At 38.2% G+C, this 26,145-nt stretch overlaps 2 protein-coding genes across 9 annotated transcripts in view; one reads left to right on the forward strand and one right to left on the reverse strand.

The window, feature by feature from the left end:
* CAPZA1 (capping actin protein of muscle Z-line subunit alpha 1) overlaps window positions 1–15,984 on the reverse strand; it is a 42,220-nt gene extending 26,236 nt beyond the window's left edge. The window contains exon 1 of the mRNA XM_043876588.1: window positions 15,728–15,984. Within this exon, the coding sequence (XP_043732523.1) occupies window positions 15,728–15,766 (39 nt within the window). The 5' untranslated portion in view covers window positions 15,767–15,984. The remainder of the gene's footprint in view (window positions 1–15,727) is intronic.
* A 442-nt stretch (window positions 15,985–16,426) lies between these two features.
* ST7L (suppression of tumorigenicity 7 like) overlaps window positions 16,427–26,145 on the forward strand; it is a 91,962-nt gene continuing 82,243 nt past the window's right edge. For 6 of the 8 annotated variants that reach the window (XM_043876580.1, XM_043876582.1, XM_043876581.1 and 3 more), the window contains exons 1-3: window positions 16,498–16,736; window positions 18,378–18,460; window positions 21,545–21,707. In XM_043876580.1, the coding sequence (XP_043732515.1) occupies window positions 16,529–16,736; window positions 18,378–18,460; window positions 21,545–21,707 (454 nt within the window). In that variant the 5' untranslated portion in view covers window positions 16,498–16,528. Of the gene's footprint in view, window positions 16,737–17,223; window positions 17,375–18,377; window positions 18,461–21,544; window positions 21,708–26,145 lie in introns of all 8 variants that reach the window. The other 2 variants (XM_043876586.1, XM_043876585.1) reach the window with 2 other exon arrangements.

The following is a 26,145-nucleotide window of genomic DNA, read 5'->3' on the forward strand; positions in this document are numbered from 1 at the left end:
ATTGTACACTAGAAATTATTTGTATGAAAAAAATAATTTTTTAAAAGGAAAAAAAGGGGCATGTCAACATTTTCTATACAGTAAATAATTTTTAAAAAATTATCTGAGAATATCAAGAACAGGAGAAATGTCCAATTAGAGAAAACAAGACATCTCCTAATTTTTAAACTGAAGTGGGGAGACTTGAAGATATATATGCTATGGTAAGGTGAAGTTTTTTGTTTTTTTTTTTAAGGTGAAGTTTTAAATGAGCAGTTAAAAGAAATGTAGTTATCATTAGATGCCAACATGGGGTCCTATCACTGTCATGGTAAACGACCTCCTTTTTTTACTTCTGAGAGTTAGTAAAAAAGACAGATTAGTCAACTCTCTGTATTTGTGGGTTCTGCATATAAGGATCGAAAATATTTTGGGGAAAAAAATTCCAGAAAGTTCCAAAACTCAAAGCTCGAATCTGCAACACACTACTATTTACATAGTATTTATATTATATTAGACATTACAAGTAATCTAGAGATGATTTAAAATATATGGCAGGATGTAAGTTATACACAAATCCTACACCACTTCACATCAAGAACTTGAGCATTCTTGTATTTTGTGATCTGTGGGGGTCCTTGAACCAATGCGCCTACATGAGATGACCATACTCAGTATTAGATAAACACCTGACAGTCTTTGAAGACAGGCTTTGAAGTGTTGAGCTGTTCTGTCAATATAACAATACCATAAAAACACCTTGAAGGAATACTTGTAATGTAAGTAGTAGTGATACATTCATATAATCACTATAAAATCTAAAGTGTGCTCAATGGGTCTCTTTTACAATTTGGCTCACCCCCTCTCATTTTTCTACTGTTTAGTTCCTAGACCTACAGCTACACTCCCACCTTAGGGCTATTGCAATTTTTATTTCTTTTGCCAGAAATGCTTTTCTATCAGAGTTCACTTCCCTCTTCATTCAAGTTCAAATACCACCCACTAAAGTACCCTTCTCTGACTTCCTGACTTCTATAAATTACCTCCTGTACCCTCCATAACCTTCATAATTCTTGCCCCTTTACTTGCTTTAAATTTCTTCAGAGAACTTGCCACTGAACATATGGTTATTGCTTAAGACCTCCAAAAGAATTCTAAGAGTGTAGAGCAGAGGTCTGCAAAGTGCTAAAGGTCCAGAAAATAAACGTTTCAGAGCTGTGTGGACCACATGATCTCTGTCCCAACTGTAAACTAAAGGAGCCTGCATTCCAATAAGACTTTTTTAACTGAGGTACAACTGACAAATAAATCATAAAATAATTAAAGGGTACAATGTGAGTGTTTTTGACATACACACACACACACACATCTATAGTGTGAAAGGTTTACCCCTACTGAGTTAACTAACATTATTTTAGACACTGCAATTTGTATTTCATGTAATTTTCACATCATGAAATAGTCTTTTGATTTTTTTCCCCCTAGCAGGCCTTAAAAAAGCAGGCAATGGGTGAGATTTTCCAACTCTTGGCACAGGGCATAAGAATTTGTTGTCTGTTAATTGCTGTATACCTAGGACTAAGACCTGGCATATACAAGGAATGTAAATGAATGAAAACTATTTTATTGTTTACAAAACTCTTTCATAACCTCTCTTTTGATCTTAAAATAGTTTGTTAAAATAGGCAGGGAAGAGACTATTATTTCCATTGTAAATGAAGGAACAGGTTCAGAAGTTCCTTGTCCAAGGTCACATACTTAACAAAGGGGCGGCAATGCACTAGACAATCAACTATATTATGCAATACTAACAGGTATTAAAATTCAGGAGAATTTTATATATAGTGGGATCTTGTGAGTTTGGCCTAATCCTTTTAGAATTTCTTTAAACCAAGAATTGAGACAAAACTTTGCGCGTGAAAGCTGCAGTTGTCACAAAGTTGGGAGGGATAAATAGAATGATAAACAACTTTAAAAGTCCAAATTTTATCATCTAGTCTCAAAACTGAGTCAAAACTAACAAGATGAAATTTAAGAGAGATAAACAAAATCATGGGAACAAGCAAAAGGAGAAAGAGAAATGGCAGAGCAGCTGGTAATTGCAAAAATATTTTTGTTGCAATACAGATGAGGGATGGGACCTCCCTGATGGTCCAGTGGTTAAGAATGTGCCTGCCAATGCAGGGGACGTGGGTTTGATCCCTGGTCCAGGAAGATCCCGCATGCCATGGAGCAACTAAGCCTACGCACCACAACTACTGAGCCCAGGAACAGCAGTTACTGAGCACATGCGCTGCAACTATTGAAGCCCAGGCGCCCAGAGCCGGAGCTCTGCGACAAGAGCAGCCCCGACAACGAGAAGCCTGTGCACTCAACTAGAGTAGCCCCCACTCACAACTAGAGAAAAGCCCATGCAGCAACGAAGACCCTGCGCAGACAAAAATAAGTAAATACAAATTTTTAGAAAGTCCTTGTTTCATAAAGTAAGTTTCACTGTACATAACATTCATATGATAGTATCTGCAGTAAAGTGTGTATTTTAAAGGGGGAGAAGCTCAAGTCTCATATACAATGCCATCCCTTCATATATTTAAAGATTCTAATAATGTTAATTCCATGGAATGCACTGTATTATATTTCTAACCTAAACGGGGAATTTAAAGTCTGTAAGTATCTATCAAAGATAACTTTACTTATACTTCAGTTTCTTCTCATTTTCCTTATCATCTTACTTTTCCAAAGAGGAAAATAAAGCAAAACACTCAATCCTGGCAAGATTCAAAATTTCATTTTTATATTGCTAATATCTGTACTGAAGTTTAACAATCAAACCAAGAAGGTAATATATCCTATTGTTTCCCAGAAGCTGCTAGTTTTAATTTTAGTAAGAAACTTTAGAAAATTATTAGAAAAATAAATTTATAAAACTCAAATTTTTAGCTTACTAAATAATCTTTTTTTCCCTTGGCTCTGCCATACAGTTTGTGGGACCATAGTTCCCTGACCAGGGATTGCACCCAGACCCTCAGCAGTAAAAGCAGACTCCTAACCACTGGACTGCTGGGGAATTCCCCCAAAACAATCTTTTAATAACAGACCTCATATATTTCAACATTGGGGGCTTCACTGGTGGCTCAGAGGTTAAAGCGTCTGCCTGCAATGCGGGAGACCTGGGTTCGATCCCTGGGTCAGGAAGATCCCCTGGAGAAGGAACTGGCAACCCACTCCAGTATTCTTGCCTGGAGAATCCCATGGACGGAGAAGCCTGGTGGGCTACAGTCCACGGGGTCGCAAGGAGTCGGACACGACTGAGCAATTACATCTATTCATAACCACCTTTTTAAGATAATTTCCTTAACAAAAGAATTTCAAGTTGAATATTTAACAACTGTCAAGGTTGGGAAAGTAATTCCAGACAGGCAATGAAGAAATTTTTCACTAGATAATATCCATATTCCAATTATCCACAAGGCCCAGGTCAGTTTATACTGCCCAAGTTTTATATACTTCAGCAACAAAATCACTGCCAGCGAGTAACCTTTATCTCCTTCATTTGTCTATTAAGTGTATTAACAACTTTGTTTCTGGGCCTTTACTCACACCGTCCTTGTGCCTCTCTTTTCATCTCTGTCTAAATCAGTCCTACTGATAGCTGGGCTGTTTCTTTCAAAGATATTTTCTGTTACTAAAGCCTCAAGAATCCTGTTCCTTCTACCATACTTTTCAACATTTATCACAGCACCTATGTCAAGACTGTGGCAAAACATTTAAAATATAACATGGATGCTCAGTAAACGTCACCTAGACAAGACTGCTAGCAAGACAACTATGCTTTAAGTTATCAAACTGAACAAACCCTTCAAATTCTGAGAAAATCATTCCTCTCTTGCAGAAGTTCTTTGGGTCCTACTCATCTAGTGTTCCCCATGACTACAATCTTCATCAGTACTGATAAACAGAAACAACTTTTTCTTAACCAAAAGTTTTTCAAAGTGACTATTCTGCTTCCCTTTAAACTTTCAAAGTTTACTCATGTTCTCAACTAGACTATACTTCAAAAAAGAGTAATAAATTGTGCTTTCCTAAATGTTTACTCATTTTTATTCTACAACATTCCAGAACTATTGAAGGATAAGTAGCTGTATTCTTTATCTTAGTAAGAAATACTAAGAGATACTACTTTATTTTATCTTAGTAAGAAAGTTCTATCTGTACAGAATTCAATGTTATTTCTTAAGAGAGTTTTTCCTATTTGAAGATATTTAGATGTCATTGCTGTTGTTATTATTATTTTGGATTGTAAGACTATTTTTTCTAAGGGCAGTTTCAGGTTCACCGCAACACTGACAGGAACATACAGGTATTTCCCATATACCCTGTCCGACTCTTGCAACCCCATGGACTGTAGCCCACCAGGTTCCTCTGTCCATGGAATTCTCCAGGCAAGAATACTGGAGTTGGTTGTTATTCCCTTCTCCAGGGGATCTTCCCAACCTAGGGACTGAACCCAGGTCTCCTACATTGCCAGAAGATTCTTTATTGCCTGAGCCACCAGGAAGCCCAACACTGTCCCCCCATGTGCACAGTCTTCCCCATTATTAAGATCTCCACCAGAGTGGTATATTTGCTACAACTGATGAATATACATTGACACATCATTATCACCCAAAACCCATAGCCTATATTAGGGTTCACTTTTGTGATGCACACTCTATGGATGTGTACAAACGTATCCACCATTATAGTATCATACAGAGTATTTCCTAAAAAACCTCTGTGCTTTAAAACAAAACAAAACAAAAAACCTCTGCACTTTGCTCTGCTCTTTCCCCCAGGATGTTATCTGTTTTTGTTTTTTTTTTTAATACACCTTGCCTCAGTGTAGTTCATTTTCTGGGTCTGGTTCTAAGGTTTTCAGAATATCAACAATAAACTCACTGGGGCAATTATTTAATAGATGCAAGGTTCAAGCTGTTGACATCCATGTATTTCAGTAACAAACTAGCTCCAGAATTCCAGTTTCACTGCCTTTATCAAACAAATCCCTGCTAGCTAAGAGTCCCCTGCTGCTGCTGCGAAGTCGCTTCAGTCATGTCCGCTTCTGTGCGAACCCATAGATGGCAGCCCACCAGGCTCCCCCGTCCCTGGGATTCTCCAGGCAAGAACACTGGAGTGGGTTGCCATTTCCTTCTCCAATGCATGAAAGTGAAAAGTGAAAGTAAAGTCCTCAGTCGTGTCCGACTCTTTGGGACCCCGTGGACTGCAGCCTACCAGGCTCCTCCGTCCATGGAATTTTCCAGGCAAGAGTACTGGAGTGGGTTGCCATTGCCTTCTCCGCCCCAGAGGCTAGTGAGAATTTAATTTGGGGTATAAGTTGAGGGAAAAAAAAGATACATTTTCAGTGATCTCCAGGAAGTGGAATAAAGATTTCACTAAATCCCAAATAAGCTAAATGTTATCTTTCCAGTTTAGATCTGGAGATACTACAAAGATTCAGAATGCAATTAGGGGAATTCCTTGGCAGTCAAGTGGTTAGGACTCTGTGCTCTCATTATCAGGGGCCTGGGATCGATCCCTGGTTGGGCAATTAAGATCTCACAAGCTGTGCGGCATACCCCACCACCAAAAAAAGAGAGAAAAATTTTGATGTATATAGTTGATTTTGATTTATCATTATCCATAAGGGCTAAGGTTTAAAAAGGATAGACAGGTCTAAATTATAATCAACATTATAAAAAATAGATCATGACACTTTCAAATAATTTGTTCCATGCTTTCCTTATCATCTTACTTTAAAAAGTCATTTCAAGTATTTCTTAGAAACTGTTCTAGTAGTACCAATTATAAGTTTGGGTATATGTAGACAAATAGGTAGGGAAGGCAGACACGTTTAAAGAAATTTCATTAAAAAAAAGAATTCTACCAACCCTAAGGAAAACTGCTTGAAGATTTACTAAAGTAATAACATAACACACATAAGAGTGCCAAAGACCTCCTCCTTGTCCAAACTTTAGTCAGGCTCCTCTGAGCCCTCTTCTCAACTCAAGCCTTTATCTTGGCCCTGTCTTGTCTATGGCCTGCCTAGCCCACTCTTATCAAGAATCCTGCTGTCAGTTTAAAGAGAATTCTCCAAAAAAAACAAACAAACAAAAAAAAGAATTCTCCAACTCTGCATATCTGATCAAGTTCTATATCCCCAGCCTCTGATGTATAAGTCCTTGATCTGCCAGTGAGCAAGAATCCTTCTACCCTGATGTCTCCTATTAGTGCTTTTCCATTTATGCCTCCCCCACCCCCGCCCCAGCCATGCACTTGCTTGTTGGCTACAAATCTCCATCGGTCTCTGCTTATTTGGAGCTGATCTCAATCTCTCTCCCCTAATACAAAAGTATAAAATTAAGGCCTCTTATCATTCTAGCAAGTGTCAGATTGCTTTTCCTTAACAGAAGTCAGCACTGTATTTTACACTGTATAATAGTAAGTAAAACATACTTCACCATAAAATTAACATTTAAAAACCAAAAAATAGCTATTTTATTTTCTAGTTATCTTTCCCATCCATTCCCTTTTAATTTACAACTTCTCTACGCACCAAATTAGAAGGATATCCTTATTCCTTAGTCCTCATTCTGGACTCTCCTAATAAAAGACACCCAAAATGTCAATAAAAAGATTTCCAAGTATATACCTTAATTGGTCATTTCAGTGTAAGTGATAAAGCCTTAAGTCACCATTAAGAAAAAAAAAAGAATTGGCCCAATCTTAGTCAAGATTAAAAAAACTGTCTTATCTAAAATCCAAAACAACATCGATATATATATGAAAGGAGGGGAAGAACTCTATTTGGCTTAATTAGAGATCTGCCTGAATGTCTAGATCAATAACTGAGGAAATATAGAAGTCTGAGATATAATGTTCTAATCAGTTAGGAAGAAAGATTACAGAGAGTGAAAAGATCACATAAACAACATGTTGCTGAGAAGCTTAAGTTTGTTAAAACCCCCAACCTGCTGGGACTGGGGAGATAGGTAAAAATTTCCAAGTACAATGGCCAGATACAACGAGTACTGTTTTCGAAATAATCAGGACCAAATTAAGAAATGCCAGGAAAATCCACACTGAACGCCTTGAGTTTCACGTGCCAGAAAGCAATGATGCAAATACCAAGTCCAAAAAGGTAGAGTTCAGCAGTGAGAGACCACACTGGCTTGGAAACAGAAGCAAGAAGCATTTCCCCTTTAAGAGCTGGTGCACCTGGTATTTTAGTGTATTTCTATCTTAAAGGTGTCTTTTTTTTTAACCAATTTTAACTTTTTTTAAAAAAAATCACTGGGAGTCAGACATGGTTTCACATGCCGGCTTTAGCACTTAATTACTTGGGTCTTAGTTTCTTCATCTGTGAGTATAATACCTGCTCATATATCTAGCACTACTTTGCCTGCAGAATCCCATGGACAAAGGAGCCTGGCTGGCTGTGGTCCATGGGGTCGCAGAAAGTTGGTGGGACATGACTTAAGTGACTGAGCACGCATGCACTTTAAGAATCCAATGAAGTAACATGAGACAAACATAGCAGATACTTAACTTTCTTTCCCTAAGCAAACGCCTAGATATTATCAAATCTTTGTGTTTACCAATTTGTTCATCCACTCGGACAAAAAGAATGGCAAAAGAAGTAAGCCAACAAATTCCCTTTTGCCTTAATCCTTGGTTGTGAACAACAGCTATACAATTAGAATCACCTGGGGAAGTTTTAAAATAACTGATGCCTGGGTTCCACTCACAGACCTTCTAATGTAATATATCTGGAGGACAGCTTGGGCACCAGAATTTTTTAAAGATTCTTTGGGTGATTCTCAGGTCCTGTCAAGGTTGAAAGCCACTACCTTAGCTAATATTAAGTGTACATCTCCATGGTGGACATAAATAATGTAAGATATGCACATAGTCAGCATCCTGGCTTTTCAATTTTTGTAAATTTTACCAGTGTTAGCAAAACAACTTATACAAACAATAGACCTCAACAAAGATGTCAATCATTTAAAAATAACTATAATTCAAAGCAGCAAAACTGCCAAATCAGTATTACAGACAATATACAGCACAGAATTTGAGAAGGAGATGGATATGGGTTGGGTTGGTTAAAGACAACTACAAGGAAGGGGAAGGCGGGATCTAAGCTGTGCTCTACAAAGTGCTTTAAATAGTAGGGGGAGAAAGAAAGACAGTGTTACAAATAAGGGAACTGGTTAAGAATGAAAAAGAGTAGGAAAAAAACTGTTTTGTCAGTTTGGCAGAAACACAATTTATCTGTGGATAATAAAAGAGAAAGGAAGAGTAAGATGAGTCAGATGGCAGCAGTTATGTTAACATCAAATCTGGTTTTATTCTGTAGGTAATGGAGAACTGCCAAAGTCTTCTGAGTGGGAAGCTCCATTAACAAAAATTAATCTGCAAGTACAGAATCCTCAATAGAGCTTCACAAAACTTGGAAATCAGTCTGCCCTCTAAGAGTTAGTTAACTGTGAACTTAAGACAGATACTATCAAAGCAAGAAACAGCCATTTCTTTATTCACCAAATATCTGAAGGACTACTATGAAGGCACTATTTTAGGTAATGGTGATTCAACAGTACATGGTCCTTACAGAGCTACATTCTAGTGGGTAAACAGACAACAGATAAGATTAAACAACTAAACTACATGGTATGCTAGCTAGTGATAAAAGCTAATAAATAATTATAAAGCAGGGAAAGGGGATATGAAAAGGTGGACTGGAATTGGACAGGGTGATCACAGAGGGCTTCACTGAGAAGCTAACTTTTGATGAAATATCTGAAGAAGTGAGGGATAAAGAAGGAAGAGAACTCCAAAGAACAGAGCAAATGCAAAGACGCATTAAGTCAGGATGTGTTTGGCCAGAAGAGAACAGGTAGGAGGTAAAGTCAGAGAAGCAAGCACTCAAGACGTCCGTGGGGACTTGCAGTCAGAGTAAGAACTTTCATTCTGAAGAACATGGGAAGCAACTGGAGGATTTTGAGCAGAGGAGTGACACATTCTGACTTACATTTTTTTAACCAGATCACTCTGAGTGCCTCCTTGAGGACAGACTGCCTACAGAGAGACAAAAGTAGAAGCAGACGAGAGAGAAGGCCAGTGCAATCAACTATTTAGGAAATCACAGTGTGTCCTTTGAGGCTCAGCTGGTAAAGAATTTGCCGGCAATGCGGGAGACCTGGGTTCGATCCTTGGGTTGGGAAGATTCCCTGGTGAAGGGAAAGGCTACCCATTCCAGTATTCTGGCCTGGAGAATTCCATGGACTGTATAGTCCATGGGGTTGCAAAGAGTCAGACACGACTGAGCGACTCCGACTTTTCTTCCAGAGTGATTGAAATAAGGGTATGGTTAAAAAAAAAAAACAAGGTATGGTAAAAAATTGTCAAGTTCTAGCTGTTTTGGAGGTATAGCCTAAAAGATTTGCTAACGGACCTATGTGTACTGTGACACAAACAGGAATCAAAGATACTAAACTTTTTAGCCTGAGCAACTAAAGAATGAAATGCCATTAACTAAGAAGGGATTCCAACTGCAGGAGAAACTGTGACATGAAAAATTTTGAAACATAAGGGCTTCCTTCCAGTCTCGTAAAATCTGTCAAGAGCAAGTCCACTGCTGTTAAAAGTCAGAAGGTGCCCTACACAAAGATCGGACGTGGTCTGGGTGTTGAGTATATATCCCTACAATAGGAGAAAATGCCATTAAAATGTTAAGACTGTATAGTTAACTTCCCTGGCTCTGACTCCATGCTTAAATTGAAAAAATTGTAATTTGATTTCTTATGTACCTGATCTACTTGAAAAAATAATCTAGCCCCTCCTATATTTATTAAATTAGTTGCTACCCTCTTCTTAAACACTAGTTTCATCAGCCTAGCTAATAAAAGTTTATCCTTACTATCCTGATGAATCAAGCTTCTGAACTTAACCGGCAAAGGATTAAGATATGGATAGTAGCTCTCAAGTTGCACAGTAATTATTGGGAAACTTATTAAAAATAGATTCCCAAGAATTTATCCCTCCAAATTCTGATGCAGCTGGTCTGAAAAGAATCCAGAAATCTTGCTTTTGAAAGAAACACGTTAAGCGTTGCTGTTGGAGGCTTCTGAGACAGTGCCCTCGGCCTTGTCATGAAGACTTTTAAGATCTTTAAACTTCTAAAGTTATGTTTCTCAACACCTTGGTTTTTTTTAACACCTTGGTTTTATAACACATTTTAAATACTAGAATTCTTAGTGGCGTATTGTAGACGCTCAAAGAGCACTATGCAAATGTGGTAGTAATTTTTTTTTTTTTGGCTGTGCCACGCACTTGCAGGATCTTAGTTTCCGGACCAGGGATTGAACCTGGGCCCACAGTAGTGAAAGCACAGAGTCCTAACCACTGGTAAATAAAACTGAAATAAATAAATAAAATAAAATAGAAAAGAGACTGGTAATATTGGGTGCTGCTCAGGGGAACTTGGTAGCTGGAAAGTGGGTGGGAGGGGACTTTTTACAAGTCTACCATTTTAATTTTATGCATCTGATAATAGCTCCTATATACTCAAAATAATTTTAAAAAGACTCATGGAAATAGAAGAATAAAGTCTAATGATAGAAAGAAGAATTTACAAGACTGAAATACTAACTGAACATGAGAGGAGAGGTTATGGGTGAAAAAGATGATGACAACGTTCTGAGTCTACGTGACTAAATGAGAATGGTGGCAAGAACAGAAAAGCAGAGGTTGGCAGGAGGTTCTGATAAAGGGAGAAGGGAAAATAACAGCAAGTATATATTCAAATCATCACCTAGTTCAGAAATCCCCAAGTAGTAAAACTGGCTTATCAAAAAATTATCATGACTAGTTTCCCCTGTCCAAGGTTTTTACTTTCAGGAATTACTCTACATAAGGACTTTAATTTTTTTTTTTTTTCACAAAAAGATGAAGTGATTTGTGCACTTGAGACAGACAAGAGTAATGACACCTGATCCTATGTGTTTTTCTGAGCTCTAAAAGAAAGGACTTATGAAGGAAATACTTTTATTAGGGGTTTTGCAAGGTATACATAGTCAGCCCTCTGTATCCATGAGTGTAGAAACAGAGAACTAACCTTACTACTTCTTATATAAGGGACTTGAATATCTGCAGATTTTGGCATGGGGTGGGGCGGTCCCTGAAACCACTCCTCCACAGATACCTAGGGACAACTGTATAGACACTAATTTTGATGTGCAATAAGGCTTCAAAACTTTATTGAATTTACTAGGGAAATGCTCCCAGGGGGATCAAAGATTCTTAGCAGTGCCATGACAGAGCATCAGTAATGGCAGTAGATGCTTAGACACTATGTATACTCAAAGAGGCACCCATGGTGTGGACATATTCCTGAACACAAAAAATACCTACAGATTACCAGAAATAATTGGGGAAGGGGAATGAGGGAGCATGAGCTGGGGAAATACAAAAATGAATGAAGCTGTGATTGATTGGTGTCTTTCATACCAATAGCTTGGGCCTACACTATGTACCTGGTGCTCTGCTAGGCACTAGATAAATCCTTGCAGTAACCAAGGATTTCACAGCTTCGTTATCAGGGCAAATGTGCCAAAGCAGATAATGACAGAAACTCCTGGAACATTTTAACATTTCAGTTTTTAAAAGAGTTTTTTTTTAAGAGTTTGAAAAAGTTCATTAAACTTTGTTCAATCAGTTTGATCCAATTCCCCTTACCTATATTAAAAGAAAACTTTCGAGGTCCACCTATTTTAGAAGAAAACTTTCAAGGCTCAGAGACAAGTGATTTTTCCAAAATCACACTGGTAGCTAACAGCACAGCAAGAAGAGACCAAATATCCTGAGGCTTTTTCTTTCCCACTACCCCACAATACCTCATTTATAATTCATTAAATAGGTGACTTTCCTGGTAGTCCAGTGCTTAAGGATCTGCCTTCCAATGCAGGGGACTAAGGTTTGATCCCTGGTTGGGGAACTAAGATCCCACATGCTGCAGGGCAACTAAACCTCTATGCCACAACTAGAGAAGGCTATGTGCTGCAACAAAGACCCAGCACACACACCTCCCCCACCCTCCCAAAAAAAAGAATCTAATATAATTCATTAAATGAATTACTTGGATTTTTTTCATTCATGGATATGTTAAAAATAGTACAGTGAAAAAAGCAAGCCTTCTGAATCAGACTAACCTGGTGTCTGAATTTTTTGACAAATGCTTTGCTTAGCTTTAAGGCTGGTCCTAATGAAACAGCTAGATGTTCTTGAAGAAATTATAATAAACCTACACTCTTCACCAGAAATGGGCGCCTGAATTTGTACCTGCTTAGGCTTTGTGCTCCTGTCCAAGATTTTGTAACAGATTATATGAATACTACTCAGCAAACCCAACAGAAGATTTAAAAAGGGTAGTATTAATTCTAATGAATGACTTGTTACAAAATAGCCATGGCCATTAAGCTTTAGGGTTTACTTTATAAGAGTAATAACTCACCTAGTAAATTAAGGAGGTAACACATAATCAAGGAAATCCACTTTACAAGTATAAATATCTTCATGATCTCTAACAAAGCCTTCAAATTTCAGTGTCTATTTACAACATTTTCCACACCTCTCCTATATAATTTTGATAAACCCATTTCTCAAGAAGTGTCTTAAAAACGGTTTTATCTAAACTTAAAGCATAGAGATCCAATTTTCAGTTATGGTACTTTTGAAGCTGTACACAAATATTACACTTGTTAGGCTGAAGGAAAAAAATGTACCACTGGCACTTTTTTCAACCCTAAAATTTTGTGTGCATTTATGTGTTTATAATGTTGAATCATGAAATAAAGGAAACAGTCGGTGCAAAGAATACAAACAAGTAGTTTATCTCATACCTTAAATTTCCTAATTATGGTATCTTTTCATTTTGGTCTTGTAAAGCATTTGGAACCATGTAACTGAAGACTCTCTACTAGATAAGTAGAACTCATTCTCAGAAACTGAACTCTAGGATACAACTAAAAGTATTTATTTTTGCAAGTTATTACACTTTCAACTTCCTGTTTTATTTAGGCAGCTCATCATGACCATTTCAGGTAACAATGCAGAAGTTAAAAAACCCAACTTCCTCTTTATAAAGTGACAAAAACTTCAGCAGTTAGTTATGAGAATGGTTGATCTTACTAGCTTTTACAGAAACATTTGCAAGGAAATCTGAGGCCATCACCACCAAATTCACCTCTGGGCTCACTGTTTTTAGAAAATGTAACAAAGATAAAAAGCAGTATTAAAATATATTTGGCATCATGACACACGTGTGCTACAAAAAATAAAATCAAATGCAGTTGAGATCTTAGTTAAAAAAAGAAAAAAATGAAAACTTTACAGCACCCTCAAGGAAGAATCAATATACAAACTAAGGCTGAAAATATCTTTTTTGTAATAGTGCCTTGATTGTGAAAGTTTTGTACAACAAGCATCTTGCTTAAAGGTAACTTTTTGTTTACGAATGCTAATGTATTCATATCAACAAGTCTTTTCAGAAAAATACTTTTTCAGTTCATGAATTCAGTTAAAAGGCATCAGGAGCCTGGAGAAAAAGAGGTCAAGTATAAAGTTGAAGGAAAATGGAAGTAATCTTTCAAGTCAAAGCCCTTTATTTTTACCTACTGATCCACAACAGAGAAATACATATCAGTTCATCTCTAGGAATAAAAAATCTAACAAAATTTCAGTAATCTCAGTCATATGGATTTCTTACATGAGATTTTTTTTTTGTATCAGCTATTCTTAATTATCTACTCTAATGAAGACAATGCAGTTAATCTAAAACCTGTTTACTGAATATAAAATTCATCAACATTTTTGGGGCAGATTTACCTTACTAACTATGATTTCCTTGCTATGTCATTATTAAAATTAGCAAAAGAAGTATGCTGGGAGATAAGAGAAAACTGGTCACAGATCTGCTGCTATAAAATTAAGGCTTTTTTTTAATGTTACTAATTTCAACACTGTCAATATCCAGAGACATCTTAATTTACACTTTGAAGTAGGTATTTCTCCTCTAAGTTCAATTAAAAAGGCATTCTAAAAACAAAAAAAGGGCATTCTAATCCTGTGTCAAAAACAAAAACCCAACACTGGTAAACTTCAAAGTTTATTATCTTAAATTCTAGTGAAATTTTGCTTATGTGGACCATCAGTTGGGCTAACAAATGCTTTGCTATCCCATGATTTTCATTGTAATTTAACTTCATCTGAATTATAACTTTTAGAATAAACACTTTATTATATTAATAGTTTTCTCCCTAGCATAAGTTCACATACAGTATAAAATGCCCTTGCCCCGTTAAATCTTATACATTTACGAGAATCAATTTCCAAGTAAGAGAAAATCTAATTCTGAAGTGTTGTTCAATGGCTTGTGAATGTTCAGCGCTTTCTTTAGCATTTCAAAATGGCATGGCTTATATGATATACCAAGTTATTCCATACAGAGGACTCTTGGATCATAAACAGTCCAAGAAAACCCAGATACATTAACAGAGTATTCAGAGGTGTACATTTTGTAAGAGTCACTGTGGGAAACAAGACATAATTCCTTGTCCTACTACGAATTATGTTGTGAAATCATTATAATGTTCTCAAGTTCTAAAATCTTTAACCTATTTACTGAAAACCCTGACAAACTGTTATAAAAAATTTGCAGTTGTCAGGAAAAGAATTATTCCACCTAAGGTGGAATATTCTCTTGTACTTAAGACACTTTTAAAGAAATAAGCATACAAATTACACACAGACAAGTTCAACTATAATCAGAGACATCACAGTGGAGCACCAAAGAAGGCAGGAAGCTTTGTCCAGACTTGCATATGTTAACATTAAGTGTATGTGCGACATAAAACCTTTCTGGAGTTAAAAAAGAAAGAATTCGTTGGCTAATCTTGTTAAGAAAAAAATCGAAAACTGTTTTTCAAAAATTATCGTTGAAAGGCTGTTAGACCTAAGGGACAGAGTCACCGAGGGGGCCGTATACATACAATCAAAGGTGTGTTACAGAGAAAAGCGTGTTCAGATTCTGAAGCCAATCTCCCTGAGGCTCACACATTTATTATCGCGAGTTCGTTTAGCCGGTAGTATGTGGGAAAAGAGGTGTAGGAGGATAGGCGGCCAAGACATTAGAGACCTCTCCCTGTCGAGGAGTCGTGACAGCAAAATCACTTCCTGAGGAAGGAGGAGCAAAAGGGAAGTTAAGAGGCCACCCTGACCAGGAAGTGACTCGCCCTAAACTAGCCCCAATCGTATCTAAAAATGGGGGGATGGGGTGAGCCCCAACAGCTAAAGGCGGTAAAATAATTGCTTCTTGATTCGTCGCGACATCATCATCGCCCCCTTTCTCAAATACAAAATAGGTCCACAGTCACAATTCAATAACGGAAGGTCTCTTCTTTCGCAGGAAGACCACTGGGTTGTGCCTCAGGCCCAACAGTAAAAGAGAGTTGACGAATGGGGAACTGGGGCCACCGTGAGGCAGAGGAAAGCCCCTCAAGAGGGCAGCGAAGCGTCCCGACTGCGGAGAACGTATGCCGGCACAGGCCGAGAAGCTTCCTTCTCCTGGGGGCACTGCCGGGGTTCCCACCGCAGTCAGGTCGGGCCCCCCTTCCCTGTCCCAGGAAGAGGCAAGAGACAGAGGCGAACCCCTTACCTTCTCCTCATCCGACACCCGATCCTCGAAGTCGGCCATCTTGGGCTGCTCTGGCCCAGCCCGGCCCTGGCGCGAGGGAGGCCGGGAAGAAAGCCGAATGATGGAATCACAGCGAGGGCCGTCGGAAGGACCCGCCCGGAAACGCCGACCGCGAGAGCGCCATGTCAGTTACGGGCGGGGGTATGGCCCCGGGGCTCGGCGCCCAAGGAAGTCGGCTAACTTTAAATCTAATATCTTTCTCACCGAGTTACAATTATTTCCCCACTCATTTTTGGGACGTTGGGAGCGTGTTTCGACTGGTATTGGCGCCCGAGCTCCAGCCATTTCCCTATTCATCTATGGGACGTTGGGAGAGTTTTTCGACTGGTATTGGCGCCCGAGCTCCAGCCAACCAAATTGCTGTCGCTACTCCTGTAGATTTTCCCAGTACCAGTGCTCTCCATGCCAGCCGAGCCCAAAGGGTGTAGTGCTGCTCGGACTCTGGAACGGTTGGTGGCTTTTTCAACCCTAGGAATGGGGTGGAAGGCGACCCTCACTCGTCTGGAGGCTAAAAACTTCACTCCGGGGTCACAGTTCAGTTCCTCCAGAATAGGTGCCGCCATCCGCCCTTTCCCTCCTTCGGAAGGAATAGATAGCTCAGTCCTGGGGCGCTCCTCCACTTTCCACATCTCCGTCCCCGTTCCCTGGGACTATCAGTTTTCACGGAGGCCAACTTTAAGTCCGCCACTATCCCAGGATTCCCGACTCCCGCTTTCCTGCCCTTCTCCCCTCCCAACTCCCGGCGCCAGCGGGAGCGGCAAGATGGCGGACAGTGACGGCTTAGGTGAAGCAGCGATTGCTGCGGCGTCTCCTTCTGCCCCTGCTCCCGGCCTAAGCCCGCCGCTGGGCTGGAGGGAGCGGCTGCGGGCTGGCCTGGCGGGCATTGGGGCCTCACTGTGGTTCGTGGCGGGGCTGGGGCTGCTTTACGCTCTAAGGGTCCCGCTCAGGCTGTGTGAGAATTTGGCAGCGGGTGAGAGGCCCAGAGCTCCCCGGGGACGGGCGGCGGTGCGGGGTAGGGGGCAGTTAGAGGTGCCGGGGGCAAAGGCCAAAAGGCAGAGATTTCCTTATCACGGGAGAGCCTTGGAGTATGAGTTAGTTTAAGCGACCGAGTGGATTCTTTTTCTCTGAGGCCGCAGCTGATTGTCAAACTTGAGCTGCAGTCGCCGGCTCCTCCCCGAACTCTTAAGATCCGCCCTCTCTCGTGTGCCCTCTTGAGCCCTAAGAGAAACCACCTGACAAGCTGTAAGCTTCAGGTGATAGGGCCGATGAGAGCAATTTCAGAACTGGATGCAGAATTTATACACACCCTTTGAGTCTCCCGCCACTGAGCTGAGAGAACCCACACTCAAACAACATCTAAGAGAAAACACCACGATCTTTGCCAACTATTCTTATGTTTTAAAATAGCTTTGTCAAGAAACAGTTTCCGTTATATTTTTGTCCGTTCTCTGTTTTAGGCTTTATCTTGAGTCATACAATAGAACAGTACAGGAAGTAATGAGAAAGAGAGCCACAAACAGTAGTGGGTACTTTCCTTAGTTCGTTCTTTCAACATTCGTAGAGAGCTTGCTGTGTAGTGTGGGCTGAAGACCCAAAGACATCTACGAGGTGACGATCCCTTGGATTCTGCAAATATTCTTTAGCTGTAGCCGGGTCAGAGTGGATGGGAGCCAGGGCCTCTTACTATGTCATTACAAATCGGCAACCTCAGATTAAAATGAAAGTATTTCTGTTGGGTGACGATTTTGACTGTCAGTGTTGTTTTATTTTTCTGTAGAAAGAGAAGGCAAGTGTTCCATTTTCTATCCTGTGAGATAACATGAAAGACTGAGATAATGTTCTGAAATACTTTGGGCTTTTTAAGAACTGAGTATGTAAATCCAGATACAACTAACACACTAAAACAAGCTAGATGAATTGACCTTCCTATACTGTTTGAAAAAGCTAATTTGGTGTTTCTGTTACAGGTTAATGAAGTGCTTACTAGTGGTTTGTACACTCAGTGAAATGTTACTCATTGAGTTTATCTTTTTTTTTTTTACATATATATTAACTATATATTAACTATGCCATTCAGATGAGAGTCGATGACTTTACAGATTTTTATTTCTTTCTAAAACCCAAAGTATTTATGAGACTGTTATTTGAAGTGAAGAGTCTGGTCCAGGTTTTCAGTGAATCAAATATAGGAAGCAGTTAGTTTGCTGTTCTCTTTGGGCTATTTTGCCTCTCTAGGTGACCTGTCAAATACATACACTATTTCCTTCCCTCTAACTTGAAACACTGGTTTGGATCTCACCAAAATAATTAGGAAATAGTTTTAATCTGCCTTGGTAATATAAGTGATGGAACTGCAAAAGTTCTTGTCTAAATTATGATGTTCTTGGTTTTATTCTCAACAGCAAGCTAAATGATCTCCTTACATGTGTGAAGGCATTTTTAAGATAATGATACAATAAGAATGCAAAGTAGCTTTTTAAAAAATTACAACTTTCTCAAATGAATCTCATACTAGATATTAATCTACTTATGTTCCTTCACTCATAAAGTCACCTACATATTTGTAACTTCAGTACTTGTAAACTTTGATTTGTTTTTTTCTTTTTGGCAGTGACAGTATTTTTAAATTCATTGACACCCAAATTCTATGTGGCACTTACAGGGACATCTTCTTTGATATCAGGACTAATATTTGTAAGTAGTTTCCATTTCCTTCATGCTTTGGTGTTTATCTAAAAATCAAATCTGTTTAAATTATTATAGTAATTATAAATACTTATAGATTAGCATTCTTAAAATGTGAAAAAGCATTTTAAAAAACACTGCAACTTCCTCGCTACTTTTAGAGATTGGTAGTATTCATTTGCATATAATAGAGTGTGTGTGGTGGGGAGTGTAATGGGAGGTGAGTTCCCCCACTAAGTGCTCGTAAGCTTGGCTAGGTAACAAAAATGAGTAAAATGGGCAGAATGTAAAAAATAAAATTTTTATTTACTTTGAAGACTGGATTATCTGGACAGTACATGTTCCTTCTAGAAAAGACTATGTTCCTTCTAGAAAAGGCTAAAGATAATTGTTGCCATGTAGATTTGCAGACCAGTATTACTAGAACTTCCAATTTTTTCAAATGATTTCAAGAAAACCTGGATATAAAGTTTTTATCTTAAGTCTTCCAGTACTTTAATGCTGGCAACATTGAGCAGACTAAAAATTTATATGTGTCTTGAATTGGGCTTATAGTCTACCTGCTGTTTACCTCTCTAGAGTGTTTAAGAGTAGAGTAGACTAACCATCACTTTAGTTGTGTGACTTTGAGCAAATGAATTAACTTTTCTAAAGCTCCAGTTTCCTCATCTGTACACTGGGGATTATAACAGTATCACCTTGGTAATTCCCTGGTGGTCCATTGGTTTAGGGCTCCCTGGTTTGACTGCTGAAGGCCGGGTTGGATCCCTGGTCCAGAACCTTAAGATCCCATGAGCTGCCTGACTTGGCAAAAAAAATAAAAAATAGTATCAGTTTCATAGTTATGAGGATTAACTGAGATAATGTGTGTGAAAACTTGGAACAACATAGTAGCACTTGTTGAATTTTGGCCATGTTATTCTAAGAAGTTACGCAAAAAAGAAACCTGTTTAACTCAATTTTCTCTTGCTTTATTTAACCATGCTATCATTTTTAATTTGAAAAGATTTTTTAAAAATTTGTAATCTTTGTTAACATCCCTAGGAGCTAGTGTTTCCTAGTGTCAACTTTGGAAAAATACTGCTACAGATAAAAATCTTAGGAAGTATTATGGCATGCATGGCGAATGAAATTTTTCTAAATTTTTTTCTCATCTCTAGGTGGTGCTCTGTAACTATAGTAGAAATGTAAAAATAATAACATTTGTATTGGAGTTTTGTTTTTTTTTTTCCTATAGAGACACTTGGCCATTTTGTTAAAGAGAAATGCCAGATGAAAAAGAGACTTTTCTCTCGACTCAAAAAAAATTGTTGAGGAATTCTGGATGAAAACTCTGTTTTTATTTTTATTTTTTAAATTTTTTATTGAAAACTGTTTTTAAAAGCCTAAAAATTTATTGATTTATAAATCCTTTTCATAATTTAGCATATTTTGCCACAGAATAGACTGCAAGGAGATCTAACCAGTCTATCCTAAAAGAAATCAGTGCTGAATATTTATTGGAAGGACTGATGTTGAAGCTGAAACTCCGATACTTTGACCACCTGATGTGAAGAACTGACTCATTTGAAAAGACCCTGATGCTGGGAAAGATTGAAGGCGGGAGGAGAAGGGGATGACAGAGGATGAGATGGTTAGATGGCATCACTGACTCAATGGACATGAGTTTGAGTAAACTCTGGGAGTTGGTGATGGACAGGGAGGCCTGGCATGCTCCAGTCCATGGGGTCGAAAAGTTGGACACAACTGAGTGACTGAACTGAACTGATAAAAATCTAAATAAAGGAGATAAACTATCTTTAAACAGCTTATATAGTGGAAAAAGCATTGCTCTTGCAACCAGCAGATGAAGTTTTGAGTCTTGACTCTGCCATTTGGGCAAGTAACATGAATTGAGTCCTAATTTTCTTGTTTATAAGGAGGGGAGAAAACTTACACACACACACACATATAATATTGATTCATAACATATAATACGTAAAACAGTTTTTAAAATTTGTTACTTTTTTCAAATCAGAGTTTTAAATTTATAAAAATTAGGAATTCAAGTAACATTTTAAAGGTTGAACTGTGTCATTACCCTTGAACTACTGATGAGTTTTTATTAGCAAAGTTATTTATAATTTCTTTTACCACCTGAAATGAGGAAGCTAGTTGTGCTGTGTTATCTCTACCTGAAGAGGTTGTGTGCTTGGGAGCTTGAAGAATAGCAGCAAAGCCAGTTGTTTAGTTATTATGAGTACAAAGTTTATTCTGAAAGGAAAAAAAGAACCTATGGGAGTACATAAAATAGTTTTTCATTCTGTGGAATCAGGAAAAATTGCCTTCGGATATGTCGTTTAAGCTCACACCCAGAGAAGCCAGCAAAGGGAGCTGAAAAGGCCGGAGTATCCAAATATGAAACACTCTGCTAATTCAGCACAGAGAGCTGCTTTTGATTTCCTCTTATAGCAGTGATAAACCGTGGAAACAGAAAGAAAGGAATATCCTGACTTTTAAATGGTTCAATGTGGGAATCAACCTGACTCTTAACCTACATTAACAGTACTGCCAAATACTGGATTAGTACTTTATTGTTCAGAAGAACTTCTAATTCTTGTCAACCATATTTGCTCAATAGGACATTGAGGCTCTGAGAATTTAAGTGACTTACACAAAACACACAGGTAAAGTATGGCTGAATTGGGAGTCAGTGTGGGCATTCTAACCCTAGTGTAGTGGTTAAGCACATCATACTAGTTGTTTCAAAATTATTTTTCTTTTAATTGCGCTACAGATAGACTCAAATGACATTGTAACGTAACATATTCTTTATAGCTTAAATACTTATTGTTTTTTAAATGCTTTATTTACAGACATGTTTCTTCTAGTGTTGCCTAAGCTTGTCTGAATTTTATGACAAAGCTATAAAAAGGCATTTACCTCGGCTTGGTATGTGTTATCAGGGAATCTTGCGTTTGGCTTGTTTTTTGGAAGGAAAGTACATTTAAAAGACTGAATTAAACAGGGACGTCTTGAGAGAATGTTTTGATTTGAACTCATATCTGCTGATCAGTTCTGTTTTAAATGAAAGATGTTTTCTCTTTGTCACAGATATTTGAATGGTGGTACTTTCATAAGCATGGCACATCTTTTATTGAGCAAGTTTCTGTAAGCCATTTGCGACCATTGATGGGAGGAACAGAAAGCAGCATTTCAGAGCCAGGTTCTCCTTCCAACAACAGAGAAAGCGAAACCAGCAGGCAGAATTTGTCAGGTGAAATGAAATGTTTTTAGAGCTGTATAGTTAAGATTGTGTTTGACAGTGGCAGATAGAAAACATTTAACAATAGAAATTTGTCTTTCCTTTAAATACAGGTTTAATGGCTGATATGGAGAGCAATGATCGTCAGAGACCTAGACTCCTTCTATTTTTTTTTTTTTTTTGACTCCTGTTTTATTAGCCTGCCATATCCTGTGCAGTTTTTCATTGTGTTCCAAGACAGTTGCTCTGGCTTCAGCCATCATGCCCACATTCTAGTCAGCAGGAAGGAGAATAGGTCAGGAGAAAGACACTTTCCCCACAGCAGTCAAGGATACTTCGCAGAAGCGTTACATACTATTTTGACTTACTTTCTACTGGTCAGATCTTTATCAAATGGTTAGAACTAGCTGTAAGGGGGGTTAGAAATTGTAATCATTTTCTCAATGTACATGTGCCCAGGTGAAAAGGGGATCTTATTACTGATAAAGGAGAGAACAGAGACAATTAGCCATCTCTGCCAAGAGAACAAAGTTAGGAAAAATATTTTTTCTTGTCAGTATATTTACAAAGACATCAAAATCTCTTGTCAATGTATGAATATTCTGTTGTCATACTTAAATTGTAGACCATTCTTCTATATGTATCTGGTAATTATACAATTAAGAAAGTAAAATCTTTGAAGCCAAATAGAAGTGACATTTTTGGATTATTTGTTCCTTTCATTTGGTATGAAAATCTCATGGACAGAGGAGCCTGGTAGGCTACAGTCTATGGGGTCTCAGAGAGTTGGACAAGACTGAGTGACTTCACTTTCACTTTCATTTGGTGTAGGTTATAATCATACAATAATAATACAAATGAGTTAATTCTGTAGAATGCCATAATGTCTCATTTGTTCAGTAAACTAAACTTGAAATTTATATTAGTTTAGTAGAAGAATACTACCTGAGTGAAATTGATGGCACTTTTTATGTGTGGTCAGGGAAGTTCTCTTGAGAAAGAACCATTTAAACTGAGCCATAAAGCTTGAGTGGGAGTTGACCAGGATTAGTAGGGGTGGGGTTGACAGCCATTCAGGAAGTACGGGAAGGAATAATGGTAATTTTCTTTCCTCTTCTCCTTTCTCCCCTTTCATAAAATAATTATAGAACTCTTAAGAATAAGGCATATTGGATGTGAGGGCGATCTGGCTGCAACATCTGTCACCCCATTGATCGCCAGGGTTGATTCGGCTTATCTGGCTGGCTAGGCAGGTGTCCCCTTCCTTCCTAACCACTCCATGTGCATCCCTTCCAAAGCTGCGTGCTCGGTGGAGGAGTATGACCATTCCCAAGAGAGGAGGACCAGTCTTTGGTCAAGGGTATACGAGTAGCTGCGCTCCCCTGCTAGAACCTCCAGACAAGCTCTCAAGAATAAGTCATGTTAAAATGAATATGACATAGATCTGTCATCAGGAAGCTCACAGTCCAGTTGTAAATAATTACAACAGTAATGCATTATACAGTCTTACACCCTATTGTGAGATTGAGTCAAAGTTCTCTGGTTCCACTTTCTCTCCCTAGGTATCTGCATCTTATTCTATAATATTGTTGTCCATAGACATATGTATTGGGAGAGCCAATTTTAAATTTCTGCCCTCAAGCTCTCTTTTATGTTCTAGACCCACATTTCTAACTCTGCTAGAAATCTTCACCTTTGATGGCCCTCAGCAATCCTAAGCTTACAGTCCAAAGTGAAGCTGCTGATTATCTTTTCAATAGATACTCTCCACAATCCTAAAATCTATTAATTTCCATAAGAGAAATCTTTGAGTTGTTTTAGATAATATCTCTTTTATTTCCCCTTCCTTCTCCAGACTATTGACCCTCATTGTTTTCCCCTCAAAAATTACCTTGACTCTGCTCTGCCTTCTTTTAGTTCAGCATTCATTGCCCCATATCTGGGCCTTAGATATCTCTTTCCTGGATTATTGCTGTGCATCCTAACTAGTTTCCTTGCCTATGATACTTCTCCTTTTAGCACATTTTCTCCCTTTACTATAAGAAAGTGGTTCTCAAACTTTTTAGATCCAGGAATCTTTATACTCTTCAGAATTATTGAGTACCTCACAGAGCTTTTGTTTAAATATTGATTATATGCCCAGTATTTACCATATTAGAAATTGAAACAAATTTTAACAATATTTATCAATTGTTTTAAAAATAACAGAAACCCATTGCATGTTAACATATTTCTATGAACTGAACTGTGTCTCTCCCCCACCTCAAATTCATGTGTTGAAGCTCTAACCTCCAATATAACTATGCCCAAGCTATGGTATTTAGTTATGGCAGCCTGAGCTAAGACACATATCATGAAAAATAATTATATTTCCCTAAATAGGAAATTTTAATCAGAAGACTGTCATTGCTTTACATTCATTTAAATCTCTTTATTATCTAGTTTAATAAAGAAAAATAGCTTATTCTCATATCTGCTTCTGGCATTGCCTGTTGTGAAATGTTGTTCTGGTTGACATTTGTGAAGAAAATCTGTTCTCACACAGATGCGTAGTTGGAAAAGGGAAGAATAGTTTAATAACCTTTTCAGAAAGTTGTGGATATTCTTTTTTAATACAACAGCAAAATTTACTGAGAGATACTTTTTTTTTTTAGATACTTTCTTGAAGTTTAGTTGCAGTATGAAACTGATGCTATGCCAATTAACTCTTCATGTTCTGTTACATTAAAATCCCTTGGTGTCCCATTTTGAATGGGTCTTTCATTGTTCATTTAGAAAATACTCATTCACTGAGTTAGGCATGTCTTCCAAATATTGATACATTGTTAGTTTTTTAAAATGAGATTTATTAATATCACCACTAATTTCACAGAAAAGCCTTTAAGTATTGGGAAATTGTCAAGTTCATGGTAACTAATATAAGTTTTTCAAAATTCTAATTGTACTTGAAAGTTCAAATTCTATCATCAGCGGCAAGTACTGTTTTTTTCTTCCTTGAATTTGACAGATCTACTTTGTTCACCATTGAGAAAAATGTCTGCCAGGTATTTATCTGAATAATTATAAATTTGTCTCTTGGTGATTCTTTCAGATAAAAGTGATACACCATGGAAAAAAAAAGTTCAGCTCAAAAAACAATTGTTTATATTGAAGACAACTTTCATATTTGGTTGCCTGTTTACTAGATTAGGGGTGAGGAATCCAATGACTACTAGTTTAAAATACCCGCAGTTTTACAAACCATTGATTTTGTACCATCAGCCCAACTTTGCAGGACTGGCACTAGTGTGAGGCAGATGCTTGGGGTACAAAATTTAAGGATGCCCTCACTCTCAGGGTGGCTCAGACGGTAAAGCATCTACCTACAATGCAGGAGACCTGGGTTTAATCCCTGGGTTGGGAAGATCACAAAAAGTCAAACATGACTGAGCAACTTCACTCACTCAAAAAGTTAAAAAGGCAAATAATGCCTTCTCATTTATTATGGAATGTGTTGTTACTTTGCAGTTCCATGAATGGTAGTTTGACAACTACTGATCTAAACAAAGACCTGATATTTGTTATCTTTCTATTTATAAACATTTGATGGCTTCTTACTAAGAATAATATCTAAGCTCTTTATGTAGTTTCCCCCAGTCTGTTCTGTAGCCTAATTTACAGCTCTCCTCACCTTCTTAGGTGTTAGTTACTCAGTCATCTCCAACTCTTTGCAACCCATGGACTATAGCCTGCCAGGCTTCTCTGTCCATGAAATTCTCCAGGCAAGACTACCGAAGTGGGTTGGCTTTCCATTCTCCAGGGAATCTTCCCAACCCAGGGACTGAACTCAGGTCTCCCACATCGCAGGCAGGTTTTTTACCATCTGAGCCATCAGGGAAGCCCTGTCACCTTCTACCGTGTACTTTAATCTTCCACCATGTACTCTAATTGAACTATGCTGTGTGGTTTTTTAATACTACTTCTGTTTAGAATGTTCTTCATCTAGCAACCTTCTACTCATTTTTTACAGTGGTTCAAGTTTAAAGGATTCAAGTTTAAAGCCTGGCGCACTGCAGTCCATGAGGTTGCAAGGAGTCAGACATGACTTAGTGACTAAGTTCAGTTCAGTCGCTCAGTCATATCCGACTCTTTGTGACCCCATGGACTGCAGCACGCCAGGCTTCCCTGTCCATCACCAACTCCCGAAGCTTGCTCAGACTCATGTCCATCGAATGACTAAACAACAACAAAAACAACGTTTAAATGTCACCTCTCTAAAGTCTCCCCTTATTTCTCCAGAGCAAACTTAATCACTTCCTTTTTATTCTTAGAACAAAACATCTCTCTACCATAGCACTTTTCACACAGTTTAGGTGATAGTTTACATAACTGATTCTCATGCCACATGTAATTCAGTTAAACAAGTTAGTTCAGATTCTGTGGTAAGTTCTAGAAATACAAAAATGAGCAA

This window comes from Cervus elaphus, chromosome 20 (assembly GCF_910594005.1).
Source record: "Cervus elaphus chromosome 20, mCerEla1.1, whole genome shotgun sequence".
Taxonomy (NCBI): domain Eukaryota; kingdom Metazoa; phylum Chordata; class Mammalia; order Artiodactyla; family Cervidae; genus Cervus; species Cervus elaphus.